The following is a 12,445-nucleotide window of genomic DNA, read 5'->3' on the forward strand; positions in this document are numbered from 1 at the left end:
CATTGCATACAAAACATACCCACAGCCCACAGAGGCACAGACCTGAGCTCACAGAGGCACAGACCTAAGCCCACACTTTTTATTGGTCACAGAAGTATCTAAAAGCTCTTAAATGATTTACCAACCCTACTTCTTTATATACACGCAGTAGAGAGAGAGAGAGGGAAGAAAAACTAACAAACTAGCAAAGCTAACAAAACACAAATCAACACCTATTAGCTTTACATCAAAGCAAACCTAAAACTTGATAGCTGTACATTTAATCTAACGGCTCTGTTTCTTCAATCTAGTTCTTTTCCTTTTGATCAAAACAGTGTCGTTTTCATCTCCCTATAATTCTTGACATGTTCTGTTTCTGCTACCCGAGACTTCATCATCACCTAGTTCATTGGATGCTTCAACACTCCCCTTCAAGTCTTGAATTGTAAGTTCACAGACTTGGCTTTCAATAGGCTTGAGACAACAACCCCAAGCAATTCACCGACCTGGAAAAAGCTAGAAGCCCCAATGCCTTTGTGAAAATGTCTGCAATTTGAAATTGACTTGTAACATGGAAAGTTTTGATCACACCCTCTGTTATCTTATCTCTGACCAGATGACAATTGACTTTAATATGCTTCGTTCTCTCATGGAAAACCGGGTTAGCTGCAATATGTAGTGCAGCTTGATTATCATAGAATAACTGAGCACTCTTAGGATGATCAACCTTCAAATCCCTTAGCAACTGAAGAACCCAAACAATTTCACATGTTGTGGTAGCCATTGCTCTATATTCTGCCTCTGCTGAAGATCTAGAGACAGTGCATTGTTTTTTTGATCTCCAAGAGATTAGAGAATCACCTAGAAAGACACTATAACTTGTTAAAGATTTCCTTATATCAGGGCAGCCTGCCCAATCTGCATCACAAAATGCTTTTACCTGCAAATTTAAGTTTCTAGCAAAAAATAAACCTCTGCTAGGTGTGCCTTTTATGTACTGAAGAATTCTGTTGACTGCTTGCATGTGAGGTTCTCTTGGTTCAGCCAAAAATTGACTCAATCTATGTACAGCGTATGTGATGTCTGGTCTAGTTAAGGTCAGATATAACAATCTCCCTATTAACCTCTTGTACTGGTTTGCATCTGGCAGCAACTTTCCTTGATCCTTTGAAAGATGCAAGTTTTGCTCCATAGGTGTTTTAACTGGTCTAGATCCCAAATGACCAGTATCTTGAAGAATTTCCAAAGCATACTTTCTCTGGTTTAGACTGATTCCCTTGTCACTTCTTGCTACCTCAAGCCCCAAGAAACACTTTAGAGAACCTAAGTCTTTTAGACCAAACTTAGCATCAAGAAAAATCTTCAATTCATGAATACACTTAGGATCATTCCCTGTGAGCAAAATGTCGTCCACATAAACTAGCAAAACAGTGAATGATGAGCCTTTAGTGAGAGTGAAGAAAGAGTAATCTGCCTTTGATTGGACAAAGCCAAAATTCAGAATTGTATAACAAGTAATATAGGAGTATCCATTTCAGAAGTCCTAGCAACAACTAAAGGAGCAGTGTCCATTTCAGAAATAACAGGTAATACAGGAGTATCATGTGCATGAGAAGGTTGTGGAGCAGATGACTTCTCTACAGAAGGAGTATTTGCAGTGTGTGTGAGATCTGCAAAACCATGAGTATTTGTAGAATCACAAACACCTCTAGAAACAAGCAAAAGTTCAATATGATCTTGCAAAGGAACAGACAGTGATGGAATAGAATCTGGGAAAGTATCATGTACACAATGAGGTACAACTGTAATGACCCAAAAAGGGGGGTCTTGCATTCCATGGAATCCCACATCGCCTAGGGAAGCACATGGGAATGTGTTTATAAGGAATGACCTCCCTTCAATGTGTAGAGGCCTTTTCCCTAGCGCAACCTGGGGAAAAACAAAACCGTGAGGGGTATGGGCCCCAAAGCGAACAATATCTACACAGTTGGGACGGGGTCGTTACAGATGGTATCAGAGCCATGCCCTAGCCGGAAGTGTGGGCCCCACACGCGAGGATGCGTGTGCCCGTAAGGGGGGTGGATTGTAATGACCCAAAAAGGGGGGTCTTGCATTCCATGGAATCCCACATCGCCTAGGGAAGCACATGGGAATGTGTTTATAAGGAATGACCTCCCTTCAATGTGTAGAGGCCTTTTCCCCAGCGTAACCTGGGGAAAAACAAAACCGTGAGGGGTATGGGCCCCAAAGCGGACAATATCTACACAGTTGGGGCGGGGTCGTTACAGATGGTATCAGAATCATGCCCTAGTCGGAAGTGTGGGTCCCACACGCGAGGACGCGTGTGCCCGTAAAGGGGGTTGATTGTAGTGACCCAAAAAGGGGGGTCTTGCATTCTATGAAATCCCACATCGCCTAGGGAAGCACATGAGAATGTGTTTATAAGGAATGACCTCCCTTCAATGTGTAGAGGCCTTTTCCCTAGCGCAACCTGGGGAAAAACAAAACCGTGAGGGGTATGGGCCCCAAAGCGGACAATATCTACACAGTTGGGGCGGGGTCGTTACAAAATTATAGCGACCCAAAAAGGGGGGTCTTGCATTCTATGGAATCCCACATCGCCTAGGGAAGCACATGAGGATGTGTTTATAAGGAATGACCTTCCTTCAATGTGTAGAGGCCTTTTCCCCAGCGCAACCTGGGGAAGAACAAAACCATGAGGGGTATGGGCCCCAAAGTGGACAATATCTACACAGTTGGGGCGGGGTCGTTACAGATTGTAATGACCCAAAAAGGGGGGTCTTGCATTCCATGGAATCCCACATCGCCTAGGGAAGCACATGGGAATGTGTTTGTAAGGAATGACCTCCCTTCAATGTGTAGAGGCCTTTTCCCTAGCGTAACCTGGGGAAAAACAAAACCGTGAGGGGTATGGGCCCCAAAGCGGACAATATCTACACAGTTGAGGCGAGGTCGTTACAGATGGTATCAGAGCCAGGTTCTAGCCGGAAGTGTGGGCCCCACACGCGAGGACGCGTGTGCCCGTAAGGGGGGTGGATTGTAATGACCCAAAAAGGGGGGTCTTGCATTCCATGGAATCCCATATCGCCAAGGGAAGCACATGTGAATATGTTTATAAGGAATGACCTTCCTTCAATGTGTAGAGGCCTTTTTCCTAGCGCAACCTGGGGAAAAACAAAACCGTGAGGGGTATGGGCCCCAAAGCGGACAATATCTACACAGTTGGGGCGGGGTCGTTACATGAGATTTGGCATATTAGAAATTGTGTTTTATACCAAGAAGACCACATAGACATCCATAAGTCAGCAAAATCTATGCAATGCAGGTTCTTAGAAAGCTCCAAGCTGTTCGCTAATGTTCCTCCTAAGCCTTCTTCTGAAGCTGTCACTACCTGGACCCCACCTCCCACAAGATGGATCAAGATTAATGTTGACGCTGCTGTCTCCGGCTCTACCTTAGCTCTAGGTGTTATTGCTTGAAATCATAAAGGAGAAGTGATCAGTATTTGGGGGAGATGCCGATCCTCATGTCCCCCCTCCAAGCCGAAGCAGCAGCCTTGCTATGGGCAGTTGAGATTACCAACCAGGAAAAATGGACCCATGTGATTTTTGAGGGTGATGCTAAAGCATGTTTTGACTGCTTATCAACTGAAGACACCATACCAGACTGGTTGATTAGCACCTATATCAGCAATATCCGTAGTCTTTCTTTTAGTTTTATCTCTGTTAAGTTTAGTTGGGTTAGGAGATTAGGCAACGCAGCAGCACATGAAGCTGCCAAATTTGCTCTAACCTCATGTCAGTCCTTTTTCAATAATGGTAATCTCCCTGCTGTTTTAGAGTCTGTTTGTAGGGCAGATTACCTTCCTTGTTCTCCTTATCTGGTTTAATGTTATTGCAGATTATCAACAAAAAAAAAAAAGGGAAGTCCATGAAACTAAATCCAGTCAAGTCATTCCTTTAAATATCCTATTTGCATTCTGAATAGTTGCACACTTTGAATACATATGAACAAGAGCACTTGCTGCAAATGAAAGGGGACCAAACCTTATCCGTGTCATGTAGCCATGAACTTGCTTGCCCAGGTCCTCTTCAACATGATCAGCTCAAGTATTTAAAAACCCAGCCAACGTGAAATCATTAGGCCTAATCACTGACCTCATAAAAAACGAGAACAAAGCAAATCCCTCTTCCATGGTCCAATCCTCCAAGTATCCATCTATTACTGTTGTCCAAGAAACAACATCCCTATCCACCATCTTGTCAAAAATTTGCCTAGCCTCCTCTATACTCCCCACATTTCCCATACATGTCTGATAAACACTCCAAACTGCCTCATCTAAATCCAATCCATTCCACATTATATATCCACGAATCTGAAGTAGGAAAAGCACTAGATATAGTGAACTTACTCAATTTTGAATTCCAATGTCCTACCCTCATTCTGTAAAATTCCAAAGCCTCTTTAGGCCAGTCATGGTGAACACACCATGATATCATTGCCGTCCACGAAAAATTCTCTTTGTAGCATTTCATCAACCAACTTTCTAGCCTCTTTAAGCTTCCCCATATTTGCATATATAGCCAAATATCATTGTGTTCCAAGAACAAATCCTGGATCACCCATTTCATCAAACATTTTCTAGGCATCCGCAATACTGTCACAATTGACATAGATATTAGGTAAACGATTATAAATGAAAACCCGGGCACGAACCCGGACACTTTTGGCGTGAGCATGAACTTTCTTACCATCTTAAAGAGCTCCATTCTGGGGACGTAAAGTTGTATTGAAGCAGATGAGAGTCGGTGAATTTGGTTAAGCGAGCGAATTGGCTGTCGAAAATTGAAACTGGGTTTTGAGAAAAGACTAGCCCAACCGAACACTAACCCACTTTCTCGTCAAGGACTCAAGGGGATAGTTTGTTTGTTTGTTATCTTTTTTTGGGCCTAGCCCATTTTTGGCAACTCGCTAATCCTATTCCATGACAAAGAAAAATGAACAGACAGTGTGGTCTGTGAGTACGTTTTGTATGCATTATGCAATGCAAAGGAGCTTCCACAGCAACGGTTTCAGTCAATCTGCGATAACCTAGCCCATGCGCTAAGACTCGCAAAGTCCATGCGCTAAAGACTCGGAAACTTCCTTCGTGGTTCGTGGCAGGTTGCTTTATTTATTTTTTTATTTTTTGTTGTGTTTAATTCTTTCTTTTCCACGAAAGAAGCATAAAGAAACTGAGAAGAAATTGAGGGGTTTATTATTTTACTTTGTATTTCCTGTTCCGTTAATTTCCTTATGAGCACAAAGAAACTGGGAAGAAATTGAAGGGCTTACTTTTACGTACTCTGTATTTTCTGTTTCGTTTCCTCATGATCAGAGTAGCATGTTTATAGTTTTTGTATATAAGTGTTTATTTTCGCTTTGTAATTTTCAGGCTGAACTGCTAGTTTAGTTTACTTGTGCAGTGTTGCGCTCTTTCATTTGTTTGAATAAAATTCTAATTTATACTGAAAAAAATAAGCAAAAAAAGAAAGCGAAGTTATGCCTGTGGACGTTGCAGGGGCTGCTCTTGGGACAGCATTTGGAGAGGGCTTTGCAGTGTTACATGACACAGTTAAGAATGCGGTAAGCAAAGCCCGTATGTTCAAACCCATTCTTAAACGCCTCGAATCCACGTTAGATCGTTTGGTGCCTACGGTCAATGAAATAAGATGATTAAGCGAACAACTTGAACTCCCAGAAAGGGAAACAAAGAGATTGATGGAACAAATGGAAGAGGGAGAGAAGCTGGTTAGCATCACCAATTGTAATAACTTTGTCCACCTTAAAAAACTCAGCATCACCAATTGTCATAAATTGTCTGCATTGCCAGAAGAAATTGGAAAGTTGGTGAATTTAGAAGTGCTAAGGCTTAGGTCATATACTAATTTGTCAGAGCTACCAGATTCAATCAAAAGCCTCCATAAGTTAAGCGTTCTAGACATATCTGACCGCCTAAGCATTATGAAGTTGCCTAAACACATTGGTGAGATGTGTAATTTAAAAGAGCTCAACATGAAAGGGTGCTTGAGATTGTGTACTCAGTTTCCAAAATCAATAATGGATCTTGAGCAATTAAAGCTTGTGGTATGTGATGAAGAGAGGGCCAAGTTACGGGATCCTATCAAGGAATTCCTCTCCAATCTTGAAGTATTGGTGGCTTGAAAAAGATATCAAATTAAATTGGCTTCCCAAATGATGAATTCTGTGAATTGTTTCCTTTTGGAATATGTAGTAGGTTTGAGTAGGTTATGTCAAATGGAAATATGGAAAATCACTGTCAATGCCATTGCCAATAGTAGCTGCTAGTGAAGATAGTTCTCATCCGAAGCAATGATTATTTTTCAATAGATAACTAAGTGTGCACAAATTGTCAGGGTGTTGGAGGATGTATACAAGTCACCATTGAATAATTATTCTCAATGGCATTGAAAGGATACCGGAGTATGTTGCCATTGGCCTTTGTTTTATGCCTTAGCTTGTACTTGATCATTGTTTTGGCATATTCCTTGGGTCATTTAAATTTTTATTATTGTAATATATGTCTCTCATGAACTCTGCCTTTACCTATATATATGTGTGTAAATATGTTATTGTCTTTGGTTTTTCTTTTTTTACCCTATAAAGAGTGTAAAAGTGGCAAGTTCCCCCTCAAAAAAAAAAAAAGAAGCAAAGTTGTGGATTTGCATTTAAATATCATGTACCATGAAAAAGGATAAGTTAATGTCATAAAAGAATAGAAGCAGATTAATCGAGAAGATCCCTGAGAGTTGAGATGTTATGTGGTAAACTTCACAAGCATCGTATCACTTACTATGGAGCTCGAGTTTCAATTATGTTTTAATTTCTAAGCACAAGTTGAATCTCATTCCCTAAAATGGCAAAGTCACTCTTATTGGGTTTATATATATATATATATATATATATATATATATATATATATATATATATATATATATATAAATTCAAAAGAAAAAAAAAATGATAGCCTCTTCCAGTGTTGGATTCAACTCATCGAAAATAATATACTGGCAGTTGATCAATGATTATGCTTTATGAACATTGATTAAATTTCCACTATATACACTAAAGATCCAATAGTCATGCTACCATAAGAGATTGGATTCAATTCATCGAAAATAATATACTGGCAGTTGGTTAATGATTATGCTTCATGAACAATGATTAGATTTCCACTATATATGCCAATGATCCAATAGTCACGCTATCATAAGAGATCAAGTGATCAACTACTAAGACAATCTCTTGCATGATTTCTATTATAATTTTATCTAGACTTCACAATTACAATCCAATGTTAAGACCCCAATTCAGCTTAGTCACCAATGGGGTTGTGTCTATTGCAAGTTAGTTACTACGTTTGTCAATTTCTAGAATAGTTAGCTGGTTAAGAAGTTGTTAAGGTACTAACTGTAATTACCAGTAGAGTACCTGAGCAGACTATTAAAGAAAAATTTTAACATGTACAAAATTATGGAAGTAATAAAATGTTCTTAGCTCTATCTTTTCCCTCATCTCTGTCTCTGTCTCTGTCTCTGTCTCTGTCTCTGTCTCTCTCTCTCTCTGAGAATGGATCCCTCGAAGTCGCCAATTACCTCCCAATTCAGCCTATAACTAGAAATCCGTTAACATCCAATGTATTTAGTATCCATTAAATCTGTTTAAATTCCTTACTTTGTCTCATTGTGACTGTCTAAAGACTCTAAACGTAGCCTACATTTTTTTTTTTTTTTTGCTTCCATGTGTTTCGATGTGAGTTCTATTATCAGCTTTATAACTGGCATGTGAGTCTTTTAATTGTTGAAAGACATAGGGAAAGGAAAGTCTTTTGGAATTTCTTCATACATTTTTATGTGTAAAAAAAAGGGAAAGCTTTTCTCACATTTGCTCTAAATGAGGATCATTCCACTTGTCGTTTTGGTTTCTATTTGATGATTGCACTGTCAATCATTGGCATTATTCCAACAGATAGATAAGCATAAAGTAATATTGATTATATGCAGAGGAAAAACGGGGCAGCCACTAAGGAAGGTGGCAAAATAAATGAACAGAAGCTTCCTGATGGGGATGTGAAGAAAAGCAAGAAGAAGCACCGAGAAAATATCACTTAGAACAGTAAGGAGAATGTGTCTGGCAGTTGCCAGGGTGTTAATAATGAGTTTTTTATTGCAGAGATGGATCAAAACAGAGTGAGAAAGCGACTGTTGTTGTGGACAAACTGTCAAGCTAGAAAGGATGATGGGAACAAAGTGATGTTCTCACAACTGTTGTTGTGGTTGGAGCAATGGGAAACAGTTGCTATGGCCTATAGTTTTTATAGGAGGTCTAGGTTGAAGTATGCTCTGTATACCCTGTTCTTTTTGTAGAAATATTGGAGCAGTGGCAATAGCTGTTCAAGTTTGTTAGTGGCTCTATATACCCTGGTTTATAGAAGGAAGTGATAACATGTATAATATACTCTTCTGAACCGTGCATGTGTATATAACAAAAATTATAGGTATATGTTCTGCATAGCAGATGGGATGAATTACTAAATTTTTGCAATTCGTATCTTTCCTTTCTTATGGTTGATTCTTCTCAACTTAATTTGATGTTTCAATACAATTGTGACTGGTTATCTTAATTTGCTTAGTTGCTTCCTTATTGTACCAATGGAATTTTGAAGTAGGTGCTTGTTAGATGTATCTACTATAAACTTGTTGAATCTTTAATTTGATTGGATAATCCCTATATTAATTCAGTCACAGTTTTGAATTGGGTGTAGTGGAGTACAAATGTTCAGATGCAGCAGGTAAGAATACTCTATCTATTTACCAGTATACATACTTTTCCATGGTAAAAGTTTAGCAACGACTCCCTGTTAAGTATTACCAGTATACATGCTTTTTCCATGGAAAAAGTTTAGCAACAACTCCTCCAAATCACTAGAAGGTACATGGATGTTTCTGGCATGTGGAGAAATTTTACAATTCTCATTATGAACTACATCACTTATCCATCATTTTATTAAAAGACTTCTACTTCTTTAAAATTGTTGAGTCAACTTATGATATAAAAAAATTAGTTAACTGATATGTCTACCATAATTACCTTATAATTTTCCATGTTATGAGTGTCTAGCTTTCTTAATAGTTAGTTAACATTATAAATTGACACTTCATTTAAGATTACTTAAAACTCAAATTGACCAAGTTTAACACCGCCATTTACGTTATCTCCCTCCTCTTTCCAATTTCCTCTCGCTATCACCCACTAACCCCCATCCTATTGGCCGTTCTGTCTCTCCCATAAATAATTACATACATTTTTAATAGTAGAATGAATATGCAATGGCAGCGGACTCTTCAAAATACTTTTTGTTTTCTCAAATGGAAGAGTACAATAATCAAGAAAATGACAATTTCATATGCGCTTTTAATATTATTTATTTTTTTATATAAAAGTTTTGTTTTTAATTCATATTTTCTCTTTTAGTGTATTTGAAAGATTTAAAAAAGAAGAAGATAAAATTAGAATACAAATTTTATGTTCTACTTTAATTGTTCCATTTCATGCTTTACCAATAACAATATTCCATACTTTAATAATGAGTTTTTTGTTGCAAAGATGGATCAAAACAGAGTGAGAAAGAAATCAAAGAACATGAAAAGAAAGGGTTGGGCAAACTGTCAAGCTGGATAGGATGATGGGAACAAAGTGATGTTCTCCCAACTGTTGCTGTGGTTGGAGCAATGGCAAACAATTGCTATGGCCTATAGTTTTTATAGGAGGTCTAGGCCGAAATATGCTTTGTATACCCTGGTCTTTTTTGTAGAAATATTGGAGCAATAGCAATAGTTGTTCAAGTTTGTTAGTGGCTCTATATACCCTGGTTTATAGAAGGATGTGATAACATGTATAATATAATCTTCTGAACCGTGTATGTTTATGTAACAAAAATTATATGTATATGTTCTGCATAGCAGATTGGATGAATTACTAATTATGCCTAATTTTTGGCTAATTCTACTATACTCTCCCTCTCTCCCCCCTCAATTCAAACAAGGCATTAAGTTTTTGCAATTTGTATCTTTCCTTTCTTGTGGTTGATTCTTCTCAATTGAATTTGATGTTTTGATATAATTGTGACTGGTTATCTTAATTTGTTTAGTTGCTTCCTTAATGTTGCAATGGAATTTCAAAGTAGGTGATTGTTAGATGTATCTACTATAAAGTTTTTGATTTTTTAATTTGATTGGGTAATCCCTATACTAATTTAGTCACAGTTTTGAATTGGGTGTAGTGGAGTACAAATGTTCAGAAGCAACAAGTAAGAATATTATGTCTATTACCAATACTTTTCCATGGAAAAGGTTTGGCAACAACTCCTCCAAATCACGAGAAGATATACTGATGTTTTTGGCAAGTTATGAAGAAATTATACAATTCTCATGGTGACGTGATGCACCATTTCAATAAAATACTCCTATTTATTAATTAAGTCACAGTTTTGAATTGGGTGTAATGGAGTACAAATGTTCAGATGTAGCAGGTAAGAATACTTTGTCTATTACCAATATACATACTTTTCCATGGAATAAGTTTAGCAACAACTCCTCCAAATCACTTGAAGATATATAGATGTTTCTGGCATGTTGTGGAGAAATTATACAATTCTCATGGTGATGTGGTACACTATTTCATTAAAAAACTCCTATTTATGAATTCAGTCACAGTTTTGAATTGGGTGTAGTGGAGTACAAATGTTCAGATGTAGTAGGTAAGAATACTTTGTCTATTACCAATATACATACTTTTCCATGGAAAAAGTTTGGCAAGTTGTGGAGAAATTATACAATTCTTATGGTGATGTGGTCCACCATTTCAATAAAAGCCTCCTATCTATTAATTCAATCATAATTTTGAATTGGGTGTAATGGAGTACAAATGTTTAGATGCAGTAGGTAAGAATACACTGTCTATTACCAATATTCATACTTTTCTATGGAAAAAGTTTAGCAACAACTCCAAATTGCGAGAAGGTATACCGATGTTTTTGGCAAGTTGCGAAGAAATTATACAATTCTCATGGTGACGTGGTCCACTATTTTATTAAAAGACTTCTCTCTATTAATTCAGTCATAGTTTTGAATTGGGTCTAGTGGAGTACAAATGTTCAAATGCAGCAGGTAAGAATACTCTGACTATTACTAATATATATACTTTTCCATGGAAAAATTTTAGCAACAACTCCTCCAAACCGTGAGAAGGTATATCGATGTTTCTGGCAAGTTGCGAAGAAATTATATAATTCTCATGGTGATGTGGTCCACCATTTCATTAAAAGACTCCTATCTATTAATTCAGTCACAGTGTTGAATTGGATGTAGTGGAGTACAAATGTTCAGATGCAATAGGTAAGAATACTTTGACTATTACCAATATACATACTTTTTCATGGAAAAAGTTTAGCAACTACTCCTCCAAATCGCAAGAAGGTATACTGATATTATTGGCAAGTTGCAAAGAAATTATACAATTCTAATGGTGACGTGGTCTACCATTTTATTAAAAGATTACTATCTATTTAAAATTGCAAAAAATAAAAAATAAAAAATAAAATAACTAACAGTGGTCCACCATAAGGACTGTATAATTTCTCCATGTTGTGAGTGTCTAGTTTCATACAACCGAATAGTTAGGTGACAGCATTATAAATTGACACGTCATTTAAGATTACTTAAAACTCAAATAGACCAAGTTTAACACCACCATTTACATTAACTCCCCATCCCATAACTCGTTCTGTCTGTCTCATAAATAGTTAAATACACTTTTTTATTGTAGAATGAATACGCAATGACAACGGACTCTTCAAAATATATATTTTTCTCAAATGGAAGAGTGCAGTAATCAAGAAAAAGACAGTTTCATGTGCGCTTTTAATATTATTTATTTTTTATATAAAAGTTTTTTTTTTAATAATTTTTTTTCTCTTTTTGTGTTTTTAAAAGATTTTAAAAAGAAGAAGATAGAATTAGAATAAAAATTTTATGTTCCACTTTAATTGTTCCATTTCCTGTTTTATCAATAACAATATTCCATACAATTTTTTTTTCAAGTAACCAAAATTACTTTCTCAAAAAAAAAGTAACCAAAATTAGAAAAAAAATCAGACATAATTGATACGTTGATTGATTGATGAGTATAAAGTGAGTGGTATTTATTACACACCACTTAATGCACATAAAGTACACACAAATTATCTTTTGCACTAAAATCGTGATTTCAAATAATTTCAGTTCAAAATTTTTTGATTTCAAATTTTGGTTTAAAGTCATGATTTCAATACAAAAGTTGATTTGTGTGTACATTGTGTGCATTAAGTGAGTGTATAATAGTTATT

At 37.0% G+C, this 12,445-nt stretch overlaps 2 protein-coding genes and 1 pseudogene across 2 annotated transcripts; 1 reads left to right on the forward strand and 2 right to left on the reverse strand.

The window, feature by feature from the left end:
* Window positions 1-445: 445 nt before the first annotated feature.
* LOC126689836 (uncharacterized mitochondrial protein AtMg00810-like) lies at window positions 446-1,763 on the reverse strand. The gene is made up of 3 exons (XM_050385010.1): window positions 1,733-1,763; window positions 1,573-1,649; window positions 446-1,453 (listed from the first exon to the last, which is right to left on the reverse strand). Exons 1-3 carry the CDS (start codon window positions 1,761-1,763, stop codon window positions 446-448), a joined length of 1,116 nt encoding a protein of 371 aa, XP_050240967.1.
* A 1,751-nt stretch (window positions 1,764-3,514) lies between these two features.
* On the forward strand, window positions 3,515-3,889 carry LOC126689837 (uncharacterized). Its single transcript, XM_050385011.1, has one exon. The coding sequence runs from the start codon at window positions 3,515-3,517 to the stop codon at window positions 3,887-3,889; it is 375 nt and encodes a 124-aa protein (XP_050240968.1).
* A 15-nt stretch (window positions 3,890-3,904) lies between these two features.
* On the reverse strand, window positions 3,905-5,654 carry LOC126689838 (pentatricopeptide repeat-containing protein At4g37170-like; annotated as a pseudogene).
* Window positions 5,655-12,445: the final 6,791 nt, after the last annotated feature.

This window comes from Quercus robur, chromosome 6 (assembly GCF_932294415.1).
Source record: "Quercus robur chromosome 6, dhQueRobu3.1, whole genome shotgun sequence".
Lineage (NCBI taxonomy): Eukaryota > Viridiplantae > Streptophyta > Magnoliopsida > Fagales > Fagaceae > Quercus > Quercus robur.